Here is a 22,503-nt window from a genome sequence, read left to right on the forward strand (position 1 = left end):
CATGGATCCACCATCTTAGATTTGAAACCCATGTCTTTGTGTTTTCTCTGTAGAGTTTGCATGTTCTCCTCTTACTGTTTTTCTTTTCCTCTCAGTACTTGGATTTTTATTTCCTATCCTAGAGTCATGCTGGCAGCTTAAGATGGTGCCTTTTGAATTCATAAGTGGGTCCAATGATGGAGCAGCGCCCCTCCCAGGTTTGGCTTCTTCCTGGTGCCAGGTCATGCTGGGATTGGCTCCCGTAACCTCTCAATTGAATTAAGTGAGTCTGAGAAAGGGATATCATGGTTTATTTTACTGACATTTATTGGATTTATAACTTCATTACACCAAATATATACACAACATAAGTTTTCTTCATTTCTTTTGCATGATTGTGTCATATTCTGATGAAACCCCTGACCGATCCAGAGATGCATAAGTGCGATCTTCAGAACTGTCCACACCTTTGATCTGAGATAATAAAAGAGCAAAATATGTGTAAAAGTTAAACATGTCAAGTAGATGTCATTTCCTATACAGACTTATTAATATTCTAAACAGGAAGCCTGTCTTGTGCAGTACTGATCACTGCTACTTGTTTCCATTTAATAACGATTTTCTCCCATCTGTTTATTGAGTAACATGCAGGGCAACAGGGAGCGTTATAAAGGGTTAGGGTAAGAACATCAACAAGTCAACCAGCTTTCAAAACTTCTAATCCAGTTCAGGATGGCAGATGTACTGACCACCACCTTAAAACAATGAACTGCATTTAGTTTATTCTTTAAAAAAATGAGTGGATGGAAACATAATATAATCTGCTATATGATAAATCGTTAAGGTCCGTGTGGGGGTTCGGCCCCTCTGAGCATTCTGATTAGTCAGGCTGGCTGTGATATGATTGGTCGGTTTTCTTTCGGTGATGGGATCAAAAGAGGAAGTGCGAGTGTGAGACACACGAGGAGGAGTAAAGCCGTAGAAAAGTTGGGAATTCTTAAAGGTGAGCAAGCTGCTTTGCAGTAAGGAGACTGTGGAAGATTGTGGGTTTGCTCCCCGGTTCCTCCCTGTGTGGATAGCGCTTTGAGTACTGAGAAAAGCGCTACATAAATGTAATGAATTATTATTATTACTATTATTATTATTAAGGCGGCTCAAAATGATAGCGTCTGAGAAGCAGGTTTTATAGGAACAGAGGGAGCACCGGTCAAGAGAGGTTCAGGCACACGAGGAAACAGTTGTCAGCAGAGTGGCACGGCGGTGAATTCTGCTGCAGCATCTTCAGTTTAATCATGTAGTGGGAACAGACAGACACATAAAGTCTGAAACTTCAGTTTTTCTGAAAGGGTCTTTATAATCTTAGGTTCCTGTCCTGAACGCCATTAGCTTGTCCCTTGCTTCATCATCTGGAAGCCTGGATTTGGCTGGTGCTGTTCTTGATTTGCAGTGATTTTCTTACTTTGGACCATCTATTTAGGTTCTGGTAGCAGCTGACAGACCCTGGGGAAAGCTCTTTGACACCACACTGGGCTTTACAGATACCAGCTGCTTGTCGTCTGCCAATGAACTAATTGTCAGATCAACAAGGCCTGTTAAATGCTCACATGTCACAATTTCATCACCTAGTGGCTACATAACTGTGGACAAGGAATCTGAGGATTCAAAGCTGTGAACGAAGGACCAGTTAGTTAAACCAAGTTATTTCAGAGCTCCCTCTAGTGCTGGAGTTTTATTTAAGGATGACATTGAGACGCGTCCTTCTGTATTCCAAATTTGTCAGTAAACCTAAAATGGCAAACAAAAGATGGAATATGGAAAGCAATAACAGTGACACTGCGGTGGGCTGGCACCCTGCCCGGGGTTTGTTTCCTGCCTTGTGCCCTGTGTTGGCTGGGGTTTGTTTCCTGCCTTGCAGCCTGTGTTGGCTGGGATTGGCTCCAGCAGACCCCCATGAACCTGTAGTTAGGATATAGCGGGTTGGATAACGGACGGATGGATAACAGTGACAGACTAGAAGGAAATGGAAAGAGACAGTTGCTGGGAATTCATTTTATTTTTAATTGAGCCCAGCATTGTGATGAGCATCCTTTCAGTTGTCAGATTCCATTATCTTCTTTTTTTGTTCTAAGGAAAAGACTTTTCTTTCTGTTCTTAATTGTAGCTTTAATGTTTTGGATTTTTGTTTTAGTGTATCTTTATTTAGTTGTGGGGTTTCTAGTTCACAGAACACAAAACATGTTAGCAAGATTAAGAGGTATTTAATGGGGCAAACAAACTGGCCATTTATTAGTCAGGACAGGAGAAGATTTAAAATGAAGGCGAGTTTGATTTATTACAGATGTACTCTGGTGAAAATGAGAATCTTTCTTGATTAAACATTTTTACAAAAATTACTTTTATTAAGGGTGGCACGGTGGTGCAGTGGGTGGTGCTGCTGCCTTGCAGTTAAGAGATCTGGGTTCACTTCCCGGGTCCTCCCTGCGTGGAGTTGGCATGTTCTCCCTCTGTCTGCGTGGGCTTCCTCCCACAGTCCAAAGACATGCAGGTTAGGCGCATTGGCGATTCTAAATTGTCCCAGGTGTGTGGGTGTGTGTGCCCTGTGGTGGGCTGGTGCCCTGCCAGGGTTTTGATTCCTGCCTTGCGCCCTGTGTTGGCTGGGTTTGGCTCCAGCAGACCCTCGTGACCCTGTAGTTAGGATGTAGCGGGTTGGATAAGGAATGGATGGACTTTTATTAGTCAGTGGTGTACAAATAAAGCAGTCTGTGCAATCATCAATGAGCCATTCATGTATTGCTCATAATCTAATTAGCTTTATTTATTACACGGTTGTCTTTGCTAATAATACATTTTATTTATATATAAAGTGACTTCTTCATGCTCAAGGCGCTGACAAAGTAAGCATTTTCTTTCTTTCTTTCTTTCTTTGCAGTCAATTGTGTGTTTGATATCATATTAAAATCCCATTTTCTGTGTAAAGTGATTCCATACACCAGCACTCAGAAAGTGATCAGCACACAGGGCTAGCAATGCCATTGTGTTGGTTGAATGTCACTTTGGTTTCCCTTTCCATTCTGCTTCTCTTCAGTCAGCCTGACTGTTCACCATTTCTGTATTTGTAGAAATGCGATGGTAACGACAGTAAAGTGCAGATGTGTGAGGTAAACTAAAGTGCCTGTACCAGTGCTGAAGAAACTCACAAAAAAAACATACAGACTGTGTATGAGTTCGGTGAGAGTGAGAAAGTGCGGCACCCGCTTTCAAATGGAGAATTCAGGTTAAGAAAATCGTCTCTGGTATTAATGAGGGACATTCAAGGCCATCAACAATCCAAACAGAATCTACTAGGTCATGTCTGAGGTCAAAATGTCTCACCCGGCATCTTTAAATCATCCCAAGGTTAGAACTTAACCACTCAGACAAATGGAAATGTCGTGAGTTTATGACTTGAACGCGTTTGCGAAAAGCGGCGTCTACTATCCCACATAATTACTATAAAAAGTCGAGCAGCCGGCGCGCGCGCCCGTATAGCTGTGCCGACTTCGGAGACGCCAACTGCCCTTCTGCCATTAATGTTAAAGTAAGCACTTTCTCCATTTTTTTTCTCCTTTCCCTGAGCTACAGCTCAGACAACTACGAATACGGGATCCCTTTACTAGACCGCGGTAAACTAATACTACAACGCTTTGCACTTTCTTTTACTCCTTTAGAGTTAATGAGGTCGCGGGAAACGCGTGCAGGAGTGGAGTACCGACAATGCCATCCCGGCCGGTCAATGGCAAGGCTGTCTCTCCAGTCTACATGAGACCCGCTGTGACACTCCCGAAAAGACGCTAATATCGTCAGCGAAGACGTCTGACTGCACTATATAATTGAAAAAAAGAGGCAAGTTTCCTTTCTTTATACCTTTTTTTCCTCATACAAAAGCCTCCCTCTTTACCCAGCAGAGGACGCTTAATTAATTTTATTTACTTACTGGTAATGCCAGTAGGGCATATTACCACATGACTCTGAGCCCTTTCTTTATTACAATGGTGATGGACAGGTTGACAGATGAGATTAGACAGGAGTTCCTGTGAACTACTGTGATCTGTAGAGATAGTAGGGAGCAGGTTTAGGAGAGCCGGGAGAGGTGGAGATTTGACAGGAGAGGAATGAAGGTTAGTGGGAACATGACGGAATACATGTGTGTGAATGAGAGGGAGGTCAGTGGAATTGTGAGGATGCAGGGAGTAGAGTTTAAATAGTTCAACTGTGTCTCTTTAGAGAATCCATGGGAACCACTGGCTTGACATTGTGTCAGTTGGTCATGGAGTCCTGAATAAGGCACATTACCTGCATTAGAGGGAGTGTCAGTTATGGCCCTGCGGCCATCTGCCGTGATTACCCGAGGATTGTTGAGGACCCGAGTGGTTGGACCAGGCCAAGGAGACGCTCATGGAACACCTGGCTGCAGCAGATAGATGACAATTTCCAGAGGGTGAGACTGGATTATGTGTCTGCCTGGGGTTGCCAACCAGGATCCTGTGCTGTTCGTAGTGTGGTGGGTGTGGTGACATGCTGTACTAGTGCCTACTCCCCAACCTGACCTGACCTGCCTTACCTGACCTTCAACACAAATTTGAACTCTTCATCAGGTATGTCCTTCAGAAATGTGTGTTTTTATTTATGGTTATATTATGTTTAAGAAATGTGAACTCCAATTAGTCAGAGAACCTTAAGAACCAACAACCTACAGTAGCATATCAGTCCGTGCCATTTTGACATCACTGTAAGCGTATTTAGCTGTGAATGAATGCTATTGAGCCACCGCAAGCTGATTTGGATTCTCTTTTAAACTACACGACATTGTAAAGTGCCGTTAAGAAGGGAATATTAAAGGTAGTCTACTAACACAGAGAACTCCATTCTATTGTTAATTTATTTTTGAGTTTGGCTCTCTGTTAAAAATATTTAATAAGCAAAACTGCATGTAAGTGACTCTTTGGTGTAACTACGCTCTAACTATGAAATCACGTATCTAAGCCTGAATGTTAACACTCCTCTACATGCGTTTGAATTCTCCTTTTCAGGGTTGTCACCAATCTCAGGTCACAGAGCAAGGACTCAACACTGCAGTCCACCAGGGGACACCCTGACACACACACTCGATGTCACTCACATCCAAGACTGACATTCACTTGTTAGCATGTGTTGGACATTTAGATCTGCTGTTTGACAGAACCAAGTAAACTGGGTTCAAATCCTGGTCTCGGCGTTTTCCACATCGAATTTTCATGTTCTCTACTCAGCAAATTAAAGTGAAAGATAAAAAAAAAAATGAAACCTCATTTCTTCCTTGGACTTCTCCATTTTGCTGCTTTGTCTTCTTGGTCCTTTTTCTGTCAATCAAACAGAAATACAGTGAAGGCTTTATAAAGCAAATTGAATATTGTGATAATGAGTGTAGCCTGGGTGCTCGGGCATTAATGGGCACACCACCATGATGGCAGTTTTATGCTTGCCAAAGAATGACAAGAGTGACCCCCAGCTGGTCAGTTTACTATCCCATTCTTTAATCATAAAAAGGTCTGTATAAAGTATTGGCTTCCAGTAAACCTCACTGGGTGCACCAAGAAGCCTGTTGTATCTTTAACTACGGCTCTCTGTTTGTGTGCTCCACTAACACACAAAATGAAATCTTTTTGTTCAGATGTCTCTACCAACAGCACAAGGTCTCAGATTTTACTGTATGTATATGTTGAAGACAGGTAATAGAATCATTTAAAAGATTTTCCCTACTTGTACCTTCAGACCCTTTACCTGTATTTCTCTGTGTGAACGTCTCTTCACTGGCACATTCCCCTAAAGCCTGCATCTCAGGCTCTGTCGTTATTTTCAAGACAACTTTCTCATCTCCTGCATGATTTTATACTTTCTGTCTTTGAAGGCGACTCTCTCAATGTGCACCTTTACTTCTCTTTGTGCGTTTCACACCTCCTCTTTTGTTGTGTCACCAAAACCAACTGAACACATTCCTTAGGGACTGGACCCACATACCTTAGTGTTTTATTGAATAGTAAATATATATACATACATATAAATATGCAGTATGTACTGGAATGCATGTGTGTCTGTGGATCACCTACCAGGCTCATCTGAGGCAGGTAATACCACCCTGGGGCAGGAGGGGGCGCTCATGCTGACCTTCTCCTCCTAAATTCCCACCACAGTACACAGAAGACACCCACTGAAGGGGAACTGACTCCGCCCTTTCTTGTCCCCTGCCTTTAAAGCTCACAGCTGCCAGAAGGAGGCATTCAGTTTGAAACAGACTGCACCGTAGGACAGAGCTCCTTCCACCAGGAGCAGAGCGATAACGAACTCATCCTGATGGAATTCCTAATCTGGTTTTCTTTTCAGCATAGTGCTGGCACAAATAGTGGCCCCTTATTGCTTTGATTTTTGGACTGAATTAAATGGGGACAACTGGGTTAGTGCCCTAATATCTATCTGTGGAGCTTGCAGTACTTCGTTCCAGCACAGTTTATATATATATATATATATATATATATCGTATGTACTCCAATAACGCCGGGCTTCAGAGGGGACGCGGCCAAATAGTAGCCGTTCTCTAACAGTAGCCGAGTCTTTGATATTTGCCTACTAGCGTACATTGTAAGCGTCTGTATCTTTATAGACATGTGTAATACATGTACAACTCAGCACATTGCATATATAAGAAATACGGATATACCGGTTTCTAAAACTGCTTAATTTTCGTGCCGGGTTGACCACGAGGCAGAAATTTGTGCGCACCTTCACAACGTCTGATGGTGATATGGAACATGTCTGCATGAAATGAAATCTCAAATGAAATGATTCGGGAATCTTTAAAAAATTGTGGCATCACCAATTCTACTGATGGCAGTGAGGATTCATTAATTCATTGCCTCAAAGAAAATCAGCCATGTTTTGAAGGAAGATAGAAATTGTCAGCGGCAAGAATTCAAAGCGTTGTGACAAACCTGAAACAAAAGGAAGATGATAGTGAACTGGACAACAACGAAGCCGTCATTGTGGATTCGGATGACGAATAGCAGCGAAAGGTACAGAAAGACATTGCCATTTATCTTTAACAGTCTTATGCAGCATGTGAAATTAAAATAAAGTAGCTGTTTGTAATATTAGTCGATATTTCTCTGTACCTACCTTTGCCGACATGCGCTAAAAAATTTTGCTTTCTGAAGGTTTTTGTTAATAATGGCCGGTCTCTATTAAGCGTCAGGAGCCAAGGCTAGTTTTGCAAATAAACTCCGGGGGCCTCTATTGGAGCATATACGGTATATGCAAACCATATCACAGATCTTTGCTTCCGTATGTATATACATATATTGTGATGGATGGCTGGGATGGCAGACGGGTGGAAGGGCCGAGGGAGAGAGAGCATGGTTTGAGACCTTATCTCCTCCTGGGATGCTGGAGGGTTGGGTTGCTGCCATACTATGGATTCCAGCAGGGCATGCTGGGATTTTGAGTTTAGAGCAGCCCTTTTGGGTTCTGTAGGCACTACAAAGGGTTGCTGCAGAGACAATGGAGCACTTTGAAGCTGTGTTTCCACCACACCTGGAAGTACTGCCGGAAGAAGGTCAGGGAACACCTGGAGCACTTCCAGGTGCGCTATAAAAGAAGCCTCCTCACTTCAGGTGAAGAGCCAGAGAGGAGGTAGACAAATCTTTCTGGAGGAGGAGTGGAGACAAAGAAAGAGAGGAAGAGACAAGGAAGAAGAAAGGACTTGTGTTTATTTGAGCATTTGGTGCTTGTGCTGTGCTGTGTAGTAGGGAGCAAAAGAAAAGCACTGCCCCACTTAAAATAAAGGCACGCTGTGTGGCAAGACTGTCAGAGGTTTGGGGAGCTCTATGCCCCCTGGTGGTCAACAATATATATTTAAACAAGCAATATAGGACCTGTCAAATAATACAAAGACTACACGACACGTGTTTCACCCTAATTGGGACTCATCAGGTGTTCGCACCTTTGCTTCCCCTTGCGGTGATCGAACCTCGGATGTCAGCGCCTGAGGCTGAGCCCAGGACTTGAAGACATGTCTTACTGTGACAGACTCAGAATTAAACCTGCTTAGTCTCGAGCAGAAGAGACAGCATGGGGACCTAATCCAGGTCTTTAAAATCCCACAAGACATTCATAAAGGTAATCCAGCAACATTCCTTTGGTTTAGGGGTGAATCTCGTACTTAATGACATCAGTGGAAATCAAGAGGACGTGCCATTTAAACTGAAGCTGAAGCTGAAGCCAGGAAGCTGTTCTTTACACAAAGAGTTGTGAAAGTCTCGAACAAACTACTGAGACATGGAGTTGAAGCAGAAACCTCGACAAACTTTATAAAGGGATGTTAGGACAGCTTAGCTGTTAGCTGTACAAATAAACTTGATGGGGTGAATGGTCTCGTCTCGTTTGTTAAATGTCACATGTTCTTATGTATGTATTTATGTATGCCTTTTACCCAATGCTGCCATTGTAGACTCTGGCCTCCTAGAACTCTGTGTTGGATTAAGCAGTTTATGATTGCCAATTAACAAGAATGAATAAAATACTTAAAAATAATAACAGAGACCCCTTTACCTTAGAAATACAAAAATTGCCAATGCCAGTCCTGCTAGGATGACAACACCCAATAAAGAATACAGAGGGTAATTCTTGTTCTCTGAACCATTCATACTTTCTGGAAAACAAAAAAGACAAATCGAGTGATGCAACGGCTTTAGCACAGTTCTATGTTTTGATGCATACTTTATAATTCATGTTTAAAATATTTAGCACACAAAACAATATTATTACCTATAATGATACAGAGTGTCAAATAATCTTCTATGGATTGACTTGAACTTACCGTTCTGTCGATATGTACCATTAAAAATTAATTTAGGTCCTTTAGAGAGCCATTACAGTTTAAGCATTTAGTCATCCATCCATTCATTCGGACTGTTTGCATCTTTCTTGACAACTTTTCCAGTTTTGTTTGCACAGAACAAAGAAGTGTGTGACTCTGTGTGAAGTGATTTGGCTTTTCTAAACTGGCTTCATACAAGTGATAGTGTGGCTGTAGGCTTGAATCTGTTCTGTGACGGACTGTAGTTTAATTCAGGGTTTGTTCCTGCCTCGCATTTGGTGCTGCTGAGATGGGCACCACGTGGGTCAGGACATAAGAGTAAAGGATTATTGGGGTTTTAACTGCCATGTATACAGAGTGCAGTAAAATTCTTTTTTTTATGTGTCAGTCTCAAGAGTCGTGATTATAAACAGTAAGTACGACCCCAAGGCTCTGACCGTTTATGGTTGAAGGCTAAGAGACTTAGTCATATGGATAACGCCATATAATGTGCAAACCAGTATATTTCTTAGTGCTACACCTTTCTACCTGCAGGTACAAACACTCGCCTGGTTACCATTTTTCTGGAGTCTGCACATCTTTCCTTATCTCCCAAGCTCCTTCTCCAGTTTCCCTCTAACAGCACAAAAGATACACAGTGTCCTCCATCATGTTTGAGACAATGACCCATTTTTCCTTGATTTGTTCCAAAGTTTAAAATTACAAATCAAACAATTCAGACGTGATTAAGGGGCACATTGCAGACTTTGAATTTGTAAACATTGTGGTCACACACTTTTTCTACATGGTACCCCCATTTCAGTGCACCATAATGCTTGGGATAATTGGCGTCACCATTGTTTTCCATTTCTTAGCCATAAGATGCCCAGGCTTGCTTTTGCCTAAAGACCACCTTTGGAGCCTCTAGTTGCGAGGGTCTTTGTCCCAACATTTACAGAGGGCTCTCTATAGATAGATAGATAGATAGATAGATAGATAGATAGATAGATAGATAGATAGATAGATAGATAGATAGATAGATAGATAGATAGATAGATAGATAGATAGATAGATAGATAGATACTTTATTATGTGTACAGTATGTTAGTTTGGTTTGGATCTGTAAAGTGTGTAAGTGTGACCTGCTACCTCCAGCTCTGTCTCCTGTGCCACCGTCTCCAGCCCATATAACATAGTTGGTCTCACTACCCTCCTGTAGACCTTCCCTTTCACTCTTGCTGATACCCGTCTGTCACCAATCACTCCTGACACTCTTCTCCACCCACTCCACCCTGCCTGCACTCTCTTCTTCACTTCTCTTCCATAATCCAAATTACTTTATACTGTTGATCCTAAGTATTTAAGTTATTTATTTTAATTAAAGACCTTCCCCTCATTCACATACATTTATCCTGTCTTGGTGGTCCTAATGACCTTCATTCCTCTCCTCTCCTCTCATATCCCTACCTCTCTAGGGTCTCCTCAACCTGCTCCCTACTATCGCTACAGATCACAATGTCATCAGTAAACATCACAGTCCACGGGGACTCCTGCCTAATCTCATCTGTCAATCTGTCTATCACCATTGCAAATAAGAAACGGTTCAGAGTCAATCCCTGATATAATCCCACCTCCATCACTCCTACCGTAGACCTCATCACTGTCACACTCCCCTCGTTCATATCCTGTACAACTCTTACGTACTTCTCTGCCACTCCCGACCCTCATACAATACCACAGCTCCTCTCTCCTCACCCTGTCATTTTCTTTCTCCAGGTCTACAAAGACACAATTCAACTCCTTCTGGCCTTCTCTCTACTTCTCCATCAATATCCTCAAAGCAAATGTCACATCTGTGGTGCCCTTTCTTGGCATGAAACCATTCTGCTGCTCACTAATCATCACCTCACTTCTTAACTGAGCTTCCATTACTCTTTCCCATAACTTCATGCTGTGTCTCATCAATTTTATCCCCCTGTAGTTACTGCAGTCCTGCACATCCCTTTATTCTTAAATATCGGCCCACCAGTACACTTCTTCTCCACTCTTCAGGTATCATCTCACTTTCCAAGATTCCATTAAACAATCTGGTTAAAAACTCCACTGCCATCTCTCCTAAACACCTCCATGCTTCCAAAGGTATGTCATCTGGAACTACGGCTTTTCCAATCTTCATCCTCTTCATCGCTGTCCTTACTTACTCCTTGCTAATCCATTGCACTTCCTGATTCACTATCTCCACATCATCCAACCTCTTCTCACTCTCGTTCTCTTCATTCATTAGCCTCTCAAAGTACTCTTTCCATCTTCTCAACACACTCTCCTCGCTTGTGAGTACATTTCCATCTTCATCCTTTATCACCATAACCTGCTGCTCATCTTTCTCAGCTCGGTCCCTCTCTGTTTAGCCCACCAGTCCTTTTCTCCTTCCTTAGTGTCCAACCTCTCATACAACTCATCATACGCCTTTTCTTTACCCTTCGCCACCTCTCTCTTCACCTTACGCCTTATCTCCTTGTACTCTTGTCTACTTTCTGCATCTCTCTGATTATCCCACTTCTTCTTTGCCATCCTCTTCCTCTGTATACTCTCCTGTATTTTCTCATTCCACCACCAAGTTTCCTTTTCCTCCTTCCTCTGTCCAGATGTCATGCCAAGCACCCTTCTTGCTGTCACCCTTATTACATCTGCTGTAGTTTCCCAGCTGTCTTTACTGCCACCCAGTGCCTGTCTCACCGCTTCCCTAACCCCAACCTCGCAGTTTTCCTTGTTCAACTTCCACTATTTGATCCTTTGCTCTGCCCTCACTCTCTTCTTTTTCTTGATCTTAAACGTCATCCTACAGACCACCGTCCTATGTTGCCTAACTACACTTTCCCCTGCCACCACTTTGCAGTCTTCAGTCTCCTTCAGATTGACTCTTCTGCATAGGATATCATCTACCTGTGTGCGTCTTCCTCCGCTCTTGTACAAAACCTTATGTTCCTCCCTCTTCTTAAAATACGTATTCACCACAGCCATGTCCATCCTTTTGGCAAAATCCACTATCCTCTGACCTACTTCATTCCTCTCCTTGACACCATACCTACCCATCACCTCCTCATCTCTTCTGTTTCCTTCACTAACATATCCATTGAAATCCGCTCCAATTACCACTTTCTGTCCCTTGGGTACACTGGCCATCACTTCATCTAACTCACTCCAAAAATCATCTTTCTCAACCATCGAACACCCAACTTGTGGGGCATATGCACTAACAACTTTCATCATCACACCTCCAGTTTCCAGCTTCATGATCTTCACTCTGCCTGACACTCTTTTCACCTCCAGAACACTCTTGACGTGCTGTTCCTTCAGAATAACTCCTACTCCATTTCTCTTCCGATCCACACCATGATAGAACAATTTGAATCCACCTCTGATCCACCTGGCCTTACTCCCCTTCCATTTAGTCTCTTCACACACAATATATCAACCTTCCTTCTCTCCATCATATCTGCTAACCCTCTCCCCTTACCAGTCATACTGCCAACATTCAAAGTTCCTACCCTCAGGTCCCCTCTCTTTATCTTCCTCCTCTTCTCTTTCCTCTGGACTCATCTCCCCCTATTCTTATCCTTTTTTGGCCAACAGTATCACAATTTCCTCCAGCACCCTGTTGACTAACAGTCAGAATCAGAATCACATCATTTCTAGCATGTGAAACATTCCTTGAATTGACTTTGGTTAGGTTTAAAAGTTGAGCAAGTATGAAGTATTTACAATAGACAAACAGCCCAGTTACCAGTTATATGTAGTAAAAAACAGTTAGGAGTAACCATATATAAATTTATTTAGAATCTGAATACTTTGAGGAAAAAAAGCTGTGGAGAGGGCGTGAAGTTTGGGTCGCGATAGGCTGGTACCTCCTTTGTAAAGGCAGTTCAATGAGCAGATGGCTGCTGCGGTGGATGAGGTCCACTGCAATCTTTCCTGCTCCCTTTTTCGTGGTGGCAATAAACAGATCTTTTAATATTGGGAGACAACAGCCAAGGATTTTCTCAACTGAACAAATCACCTGCTGTAACCGACTCTTAGAAAGAGAGGAGGCAGAAGGAAACCAAACGGTGATAGAGGAGGTCACAATACTCTCAGTGATGATGACATTTCTGATTCTCTAACCCACAATACTCACCATTTATTGTCAGTTGGACTGCAGCAGACTTTGTCATCCCATAGTTGTTTGTGGCTTCACAGTAATAAGAACCCTGGTGACTTTTGTTAAACTCACTGATGTGGAGTTGCTCCCCTGTTCCTACATGGCTGGTGTTCTCCTTGACCCAGGTGTAGGTGCCATGTGGGTTTGCCAAAGCTTTACAATGTAACGTCACTGATTCCCCTTCTTCTATATGAGTAGAGTGCTTAACTGTGATAAATGCATTCTTGGGAGCATCTACAATAAAGAAGGACACACACGGACAGGTTAGTGGGAAACACAGATGTCATTTCAATGTTCTTCATGATTTGTGTTTTATTGCTTGTCCTCTCAGAGGTTTACAAAGAGGATGGCACAGTGTCATGCCAGGGAGAGGGCGATGTGTGAGTTTGATGGCTGTCTCAGTTGAGCTTCACTACTGTTGTGTGCCACCAGCTGCCAGAATGAATCAAAGCCTCCAAGAATGGTACAGCAATCATAGAAAATGGAAGGACAAGCGGCCACCACAACCAACAACAAGGGAGCCTCACATGTGCGCTATAATGGTTTGTAAAATCAAAGGGAACTTCTAAATTATTAAACATACAGTATGTATCTGTGATAAAATGTATTTGGAGAAAATCAAACTTCATCAAACATCTTGGCTTACATGCACATGGGATTATGAAGGAAAGAGCTTCACGATTTTCCATTTTTTTATGTTATTGTATTCACTGACTTACATCCCTCAGAGTCAGCGATTCAAGTTTTACTCATCACATCAAACACTCTTAGAAATATCGAAAACACAACTCACACTCGACGTTTAGTAGAAGCTCTGGGGATGAGACATTGCCAATCTGACAAGAGAAACCCGCGTGGTCCTCATAGGAGACTCTGCTGATGCGATAGTCCCTTAATTTGGGATTTAAACGTCGTCCATTTCTGAACCAGGAGATGCTGTCATAAACACTGCAGTTGGTTGTGCACCTCAGGGTTACTGAGTCGTTTTCTGTTACCTTCTTTGCCGTTGTTTCAACCTTTAGACCTTCAGAAAGTCAAGATAAAAAAATAACCTTTAATGGTCTGCTTAGGTGTGATTGTATTAGTGAACACTTTGTTTGAATCAGTCAAGTCTTAACTCTCACTAGTGATGATCCTGTTCAGGGTCCATGGAGAAAAACCAAAACCAAACAGAATTTCCACTTAGTGTTAAGTTATTCATTGTGTGGCACCATTGAGGTGAGCAAACCAGCAGAACTGACCCTCAGGACATCACAGTAGACAGAATCCTACTATTAATGGGGTGGGTTTGAGAGAAATCCATAAATCACTAAGATGATGGCAGCCCTGTGGGAGGCTTTTACATTTCGAGATTCTATGACAAGTTATCATTAAATGAACTGCACTGGATATACAGTCCTCCCACAATCCAAAGACATGCAGGTTAGGTGGATTGGCGATTCTAAATTGGCCCGTGGGTGTGTTTGTGTGTGCCCTACGGTGGGTTGGCACCCTGCCCGGGATTGGTTCCTGCCTTGTGCCCTGTGTTGGCTGGGATTGGCTCCAGCAGACCCCCGTGACCCTGTATTCGGATTCAGCGGGTTAGAAAATGGATGGATGGATGGATATACAGTTTAGGAATATTAATATACTTACAACACTAAAGGGAAACCGCCTGAGGAAAAATGAATAAATTAATAAATCAACCAAGAAGGATGATTACCCAGTAGTGTTGGGTTTAATGTGAGAATTCAAGACAGGGGTGGGCGCCAGGCTATGTCAAGGCAGTCAGCAATTCATCTAATATGAAGACTTTAGGAATTAAATAAACAAGTTAAATGAAAGGAGAAAATGAAAACATGAAAACTCCACATGGAAAGTGAACTCTGATGTCTGGTGCTGTTAACTATGGCGTCACCCTAAGAAAAGCTCAAATAAGGCAGCCATGCACAGAATTCACTCGAGCTCCATATGCACAAAGCATTTGATTATTCAACTTAAAATCATCTGTCAAGCACATCTCTCTCATTTAAAATTGTCCAAAATGTTTCCAGGATAAAATCTAACTTGCAAACATTGCAATCGAGCTCCAGCCTCACTGGGCCACATGTTCTGGGTGAGCACCACATTAACATCATTCTGGACCAAAACCTTGAAATGCCAGTCAGACAGCCTTGGTGTGCCAATCCCTCCTAATCCACTAACAGCTGTGTCTGGTGGGCTCACAGAGGGGCTTAAGGTGGAGAAGGACAAACAAACTGTAACTGCCTTCACTTCACTATTGGCACGTAGACTTATCTCGCTCAACTAGAAGAATCCTAACTCAGCTCTTTTAAGTCAGTGGGTAACTAACGTTATAAACTATTTGAAACTGGAAAAAAAAATCAACTTCTCACTCAGAGGGTCTGCTCAAAATGTTTTACAACCTGGCAGGATCTCATCAAGGACATCTTAGATTAAGCATTTATATCAGGGAGAAAGACTCTTGTTGGCCTTCCTCTCTTTCTTGTGGGTGAGGGTTGAATTGAATTTAGTTTTGTTAAGTTTGATTTGATTGTATGGAATGTTACTAGCTTTAAATAAATGTAATAAAAGTTAAAAAACAAAACACAAAGAAGCATGTCTTTGATCACCTGTGATGGTCAAGCTGACTCCCGGCACTTCGGTCCAGTATTGATTAAAACTCGACCCCTCAAATCTAAACTTGTAGTAGCCGCTGTCCTCTCTGCTCACGTTCCTGATATTTATGGAGCAGATTTTGGTTTTGTTCCCCAAGAACTGAACTCGGTTCATGTGACTGATGGACACTTCCTGCTCATCTGTGTGATACACTGTGGTTTCTCCTTCGACCGTTTTCTGGTAGTCCCAAGGACCATAAAACCACATTTCTCTTTGAACAGAAACATATGAAGGATGTCTGTACGCACAGTTAATCCTCACAGTTGATCCTTCAAACACGCAGATCTGCTGTGGTGTATAAGTGGCTCCCCACTCACTCAAATCTGTAAAACACAAAAGAGAATACAATGTAAGGCCTGTGATTTTTCATTTATCTTCCATTGATAAGACTCCAGCACAAACACAGCTGTTTTAATTCACTTTAAAATGAGCCTCATGTTATTCTCGCTCACACAGTGTAATGGATGAGATGAATGTGATTTAATTTATTAAGACATATATTTTGAAGAAAAAGAAAAAAAAACTTAATAAGTGTAACAGTGTGTGCGTGTGTGTGTGTGAATAGCAGTGAAACAACATGGTGGTCATTGAAGATCTTCAGCAGCTCAGTCACTCAGGCCTCTTGTGTGTCCAGCAGACCAGGAAGCCAACAGAATTCTGAAATATTTAACTGAAAAGAAGTCAGGAAGATATGGAAACAGATGATGCGCTGTGGTGACCTCTGTCACACACGAGCGCTTAGGGAGCAGCTTAAAGACCTAAAGAGCAGCGCGAAATCGCACGGCGGTGGACGACGGTGGTGTGCTAAACTTTCTTTCTTTATTTCAACACGAAAGATGAAAAACGCAGCCATGAATCCACCCGAATAGCTTAGCCAGCAGAACAAGTCACTTCTGGGTTCCTTCCTTCCTTGCCTCTGGTCCCCCTATGATGACGTCACCACATCCCATCTACCTCAGTGGTTCCTTTGCCAGCATTCCCGTTCCATTCCCGTCCCCACAGAATTTAATGTCCGCCATTGTAATCTGAAACTGTCTGCAGTGTGTTTTCATGCTTGACCAAACGTCTGTAACAAACCAGGTATTATAATATACGGCGACGGACTCCCCAACTCTTTCGACTTGTTTGTTGTGCTTCTTTTACACCCCTAACGGGAGCGCCCAAAATAAGAAGATTCTGTTGTCAGCATCTTAGGTTTATATATTCCATTAAAATCAAACTAAACCTGTGAAAGTTATTGTCGTTAGAAAAAGAAACATTGACTTAGTGTCAGGGATTTTTCTAGCGTTAGATTTTGGTCAATAAAAATGTCAACTGTGGTGCAGTGGGTACTGAAGAACGTGTAAAGAGCAGCAGCTTCATGCTTTGATACCAGAACACCACATTAGAAATTTAAACAGCTAGCTGGTGCAAAGCAGACATTAACTGAGACCAGAAAATACTGTAAATGTTAATGAAATTCACAACCCAAACCGGCCTGCTGTTTTAAGAGCCGCCATCTGACCGCAGCCCTCAGGTACAGTGGGAGTAAAAGCCAGACGTGACTCGTAACATCAGCCAAACCTCCCAAACGCTCTGTGACAATGGAGAACACAGCCGTCCTTTGTCATTACGCCCTTATGGTGGTTTCACGTGGATTTGACCCGCTTTTTGATCATTTCCCTGCAGGTACCCTTTGGCGCTTGACTTGATGCAGGACTGTAAGGGCGGGTGGGTCAGGGCGCTGGCTGTGTGTCGTCCCTTTCAGTCTTTTACAATTCCCCTAATAGTTTTGTCACCGTTTTCATGCCTCAAACATTTGTTTACAAAAATAAATCGATGGCAATGAGAAGAAGTTTCACTTGGCCTGCAGAAACCACAGACACTCTGCCATCGCACTGACCAAAGCAAAGAGACAGGAGTTCTGCTTATCTTACCGACCACAGAGGGAGCAGCGGCGGCCAGAAACATCAAGAGCAGCATGTTGTCTCAAGAGGCCTGAAATAAAAAAGGAACATGAAGTGAGCTTAGAGCTGATTGACTCTCCTCCTGTGCCACAGCCCAAAAGACGTCAATGGTGAGGTTCTCCTTTCACGTTTTGGTCGCCACAGAAGTTAGTGTTACAGTTCCTGGGGCCGAGTTCAAGTCCAGGCCCATCAGATCTCCCAGCGGTTCTCTTGGACCCTCAGACACACGTTAGTTAGAGTCCATTGCCTGGCAGATGTCAGTCAGGTGACCTGCACAAGAGCGGAGCGCCATCCTGGACTGAATTCAGACAGTACTGTGGGTGGATGTGCTCAGTTTAATAAAACGAATGTCACAGCCTGCACGTCAGTTCTGACTAAGCACTTGATCTTTATTTGTGCTTTTAACTCTTTTAGGGCTCATTATTATTTTTTTTTTTCTTTTCTTTTCTCCCAGGGCTGAATATTTTTTCAATAAACTCACTTTTCTAAAAAGCACACAAAGCAACACTTCCACACATAAATCAACATAAGAAATTTATTTATAACAAATGTCACTGTGTTTTATGTTCCACGAGCCTCTACTGTTAGTACAGTAAATTCACACGTACTTATGACATGCATATTACGTACCTGTTTGTCTTATCACTCATAAGCTGACAGGCACTTTCTGGGAAAAAAAAATCAGCTACTTGTTTTAATTTTCATTTTCCAGATCGCTTGCGTCAAAATCGGAGTTTGATAAGTCAGAGTCCATCCATCCATTATCCAACCTGTTATATCCTAACTACCGGGTCACGGGGGTCTGCTGGCGCCAACACAGGGCGCAAGGCAGGAAACAAACCCCGGGCAGGACGCCAGCCCACCACAGAGTCAGATGTAACAATAATATGCAAAAAACAAAAAAGAAATAAATAACGTACAGAGTATTTTGCTTTGCACACTCGCTTCACTCTCTCGCTCCGCGTCGATGCCAACCCAGACGTCGTTTACTCTACGCTACTCACGCACACGCAGGGATTCAACGTCAAGTCACATCAAGTCACGTCAAGTCTAACAGTCCTCCTAGCAAAGACGGTCTACCTATAATGCTTTGTCAGCGTTTACAGCTGATTATCGCACTCTGCCCCTGACATCTGCCCTCAACCCCTGCTGTCGACAAAAGTCAAAAATCGCCCTAAAAGAGTTCATTGTATTTATTTATGTATCCATTTTCTTAACCCTGTAATGGATGGCCGGGGACTTTGCCCCACCAGGAGGCCTGGAAAAGCAGATGACCAGGAGAGGGGCAATTCCTTCTCCAGGACATAAGAGGGCAGCCATCCTGGATTGTGTGGGAGCCACGGAACTGGAAGGCTCAACCCTGTGGGGATCCGTGGCCACTGCTAGGGGGCGTCTGAAGGACTATGGAGCCTTGGACCGCAGCACTTCCGCCACACCAGGAAGTTTTGCAGGGAGATCATCAGGAAGCACCTGGAGCACATTTGGGGAATCATTAAAGGGGCCGCCTCACTCCATTCAGGGAGCTGGAGTCAGGTGGAAGAGGATGGAGCTTGAAGGAGAGGAGTGGAGTGGAGGCAGTGAAGAAAAGACAGAAAGAAAAGATAAGGACTGAGTTTATTGTGCTGGTTTGTGTACTGTGTGTGCAGAAACATTAAATAAACCGTTCATGTTGTGGACATCTGGTGTCGTGTCTGTTTGTGTCCAGTCCATCTTTCACAACCCACTTCATCAAGTAAAAAAACCAAAAGCACATGATGTCAGCACATGAGGTTTATCAGACGTTTATTAATAAAATGGGTGGAAGAACCAAAGTTTGAAGAAACAGAAGTAAGTCTACATAATCTACATAAACGTAGGACTGTCAAGAGGAGACTGCACTTCTGAATTACTTCTGTCACTAACAAGTCGCCCAGCCTATCTGACAGGATGAGGTGTTCAATGGTGGCACACAACAGACGACCTTCTGGGGTAGCAGGTCCTATTAACATTCTGACGATAGTTCAAAAGACACAAAACGGGCCCAGGAGATGAAACATAGAAGAGTAAAAGGCCCAAAGTTCATTACCGGGAATCCACCATAGTCAGATTGACAATGGCCAGGAACACCAAACCACAATCAAATAAGTAAATAAATAGAACACTACAAGTTTTGGTTGAATCAGAAAGTGCACGTTGACGTTTATAGCGCTGCAATGGTGATGTCACATGGCACAAACTCCCGCTCATCATGCACAGCAATGTGGTAGAACTGCAAACAAAATGACACACAAACTGCTGGTGCCCACATTAAATGAGATGATCATGTCATTAGAGATCGTAAAATAATTTTGCCGAGTTCAATCCATTGAGTGCTTCGGTAAAAACTGGTCAGTTTGTTCCTGAGGGTGTTATTTTAAAATATTAATTAAATGCATTTTGTTTTTGATCAAAACTCACCAAATCTACTTGAATTGCTTCATAGTTGGTGTTTGGAACAGAAGATTTGTTGTGCTCACCCGCTACTTGAGAACACAGCTGAGTGTGACAAGGTCATCTTACACAACTTGTTTGCAATTGATTGTCACAGTCTCCAGTTGGACTTTGTAGATGTTCAGATAGTTGAGTGGAGCTTCATATGCATGGAAACTTTCGACTGGGGCAGCCAATCAGCCTTTACTTACAAGGAGCAACACATCGTGTGCTGGAGATCACAGTCTGATAAGCCCAGGAAGACATCAACTGCCACCAAGAGTAACCCTTAGGATCCCATCTCTTAGATTCTTCAGGTACAAACGCCTGAGCTGAGGAGCTGATAACCTTGAAGAACTTCAGCTCTATAAATGAGTTGGTCTCATCTCTCTTGTAACACAAATATGGCTGACCACTGAGCTCAGTGTCACACACAGCTTGCCTCCTGCATACACTTTCCCTTTTTAATTTCTGAAATGGTTGCTTGGTGTAAGAAACTCCTTTTGCACTTTACTGAGTCTGAACCCTTGATAAACTTTCAGAACATTTTAAAGAGCTCACTGATGGAGACAAACGACTGTCAGAGAGACGTGCAAACTGTCTGAGGAGTTGAGCGGAGCACAAAAAACTCAACTTCATTTGTGAACTTCAAAACTCCCAGAAAGACAGAAGGAGACAAAACAGTCCTGGTGGCCAAAGACATGTGGACAGTTCAATAAGGCCACTGGACAAGTGGGCACCAACTGGGAGGCATCCTAATGTCAATCAAATAGCTGAGGTGGGCTCAGAAAAAGGAGAAAAGTACAGAAATAAAACAGTTATAAAAATAGAAAGTGACGAGTGTACAACTACAAGAAGAGCAGAAACCACAGACAGTCTGCCATTACATTCAGCAATAAGAATAAACTGCATTTTAAAATCAAGTGGAGGTCTTCTGATCTTACCAGCTACATGGGGAACAGCAGCCAAAAACAGCCAGAGGAGCATGTTGTGTGGTGACCCCTGAGATAAAAACAGAAAACGAGGAACCTCAGATGAGTTTAGAAGAGCAGCCATGTTAAAACTCGACAGCTATGAAGGATGAGGTTCTCTGTCCACAGGGACAAACAGGAGGAGAACACCTGGGAGGTCACAGCGGTAACCAGTGTGCCACCATAACTCACAGATTTGTCTTCCTTATAAGTTATGACTCCTCTTAATGTTTCTAAATTCAATGAAGATGTCAAATTTGTCCCCCATTTCAGATTATTAAAGATTTTTTAACTTAATATTTTTCCATCTGTCTGTCCATCATACAATCCTGCTTATCCAGAGCAGGGTCACCTGGACGCTGGAGCCCAGCAAGCTTCGAGTGCAAAGCTGGACGGGGGGCACCAGTCCTTCACAGGTTAACATTTTAATTCTTTTCATTTTTTCAGCATGAGTTAACATTTAAAATTTGAAGTTCATTACATTCATCTGTAAGAAATGAGATTTAAAAATCCACATTACCTTCTGCTCCACGTTTTACGATTCCGTACGCCAGACGTGTGCAGATCTTTTCAGACAGCAGTCCAAGTCTGAAGGCTCTCCAAGTGACTGACGTTCTTTAAAGAAGGCGTCTGTGAGGCGGGGAAGTGACAATTTTAGATGTACTTCTCATGACTTCCGCTCAATGACACCAAAAACAGTAAGAGGTGACACTTTTCAATTGGTTGTAAACCAGCAGTTCTGTTCATGAAGGGCCGTTAGGTGCAGGCTGTGGCCTCAGCTCTTTGGGCTCTTCAGTCTCCTCATATCTTTGTTGGTTTTCTCCTGCACTTTTACTTTTCCATTTCCATTTCAAAGACTTTGCCCAAATGTGGATGTGTGTTTGTGTGATTAGCACCAGAAGAAATTGAAAAAGATGGTGGGATTGCAATACGAATAGATGAATAAATCAATGAATGAGCGGTCCCAGTAAGAGTGCGCCCTCTTGTGTCCACTACGTCCCTTCCAGTGATGTTCTTTGCTTGTTGTCTGATGCCACTGGTGGGAAGAACTGAAATTGTCATGTCAAAAACCAGCAGTAAATCTAAAGATTTTTGGTTCCTGTTATGTGTCAGCTTGAATTTATGTGAATTTTAATTTCATTGTTGTTTGTGTTAATGATGAGCTGCTGTGTTTCATATCTTTATGTTATTTCCATTATTTTCAATTGTAATTCTAAAATAATGTTCTGTCTTGTTAAATGTTCTGCTGTGCCTCCTTCTTTGTGGGTGGAGCCCCAGTAGGCGGGGCCACCGTGACATCATCACTCCCGAGCCCTCACTCTTGCTCTGTAAGTGTGCTGAGAAGGCTCAGGAGCAGGAGATCAGTCATTAACTATGGAGGATCAGATTATTGTGGTTTATTGTTAATGGAGTTTGTCATTTCCTGCTGATCTTCTC

General features: G+C 42.8%; 2 protein-coding genes across 2 annotated transcripts in view; both read right to left on the minus strand.

The window, feature by feature from the left end:
• Window positions 1-22,503, minus strand: part of LOC120540123 (B-cell receptor CD22-like) — a 51,633-nt gene that overhangs the window by 25,699 nt on the left and 3,431 nt on the right. The gene's annotated exons all lie outside the window — the stretch shown is intronic.
• Window positions 283-21,099, minus strand: LOC120540122 (sialoadhesin-like). Its single transcript, XM_039770616.1, has 8 exons — window positions 21,040-21,099; window positions 17,618-17,678; window positions 15,656-16,024; window positions 13,837-14,067; window positions 13,020-13,277; window positions 8,599-8,698; window positions 5,303-5,357; window positions 283-453 (listed from the first exon to the last, which is right to left on the minus strand). Exons 2-8 carry the CDS (start codon window positions 17,661-17,663, stop codon window positions 358-360), a joined length of 1,155 nt encoding a protein of 384 aa, XP_039626550.1. The 5' UTR covers window positions 17,664-17,678; window positions 21,040-21,099; the 3' UTR covers window positions 283-357.

This window comes from Polypterus senegalus, chromosome 12 (genome assembly GCF_016835505.1).
Source record: "Polypterus senegalus isolate Bchr_013 chromosome 12, ASM1683550v1, whole genome shotgun sequence".
Classification (NCBI taxonomy): domain Eukaryota; kingdom Metazoa; phylum Chordata; class Cladistia; order Polypteriformes; family Polypteridae; genus Polypterus; species Polypterus senegalus.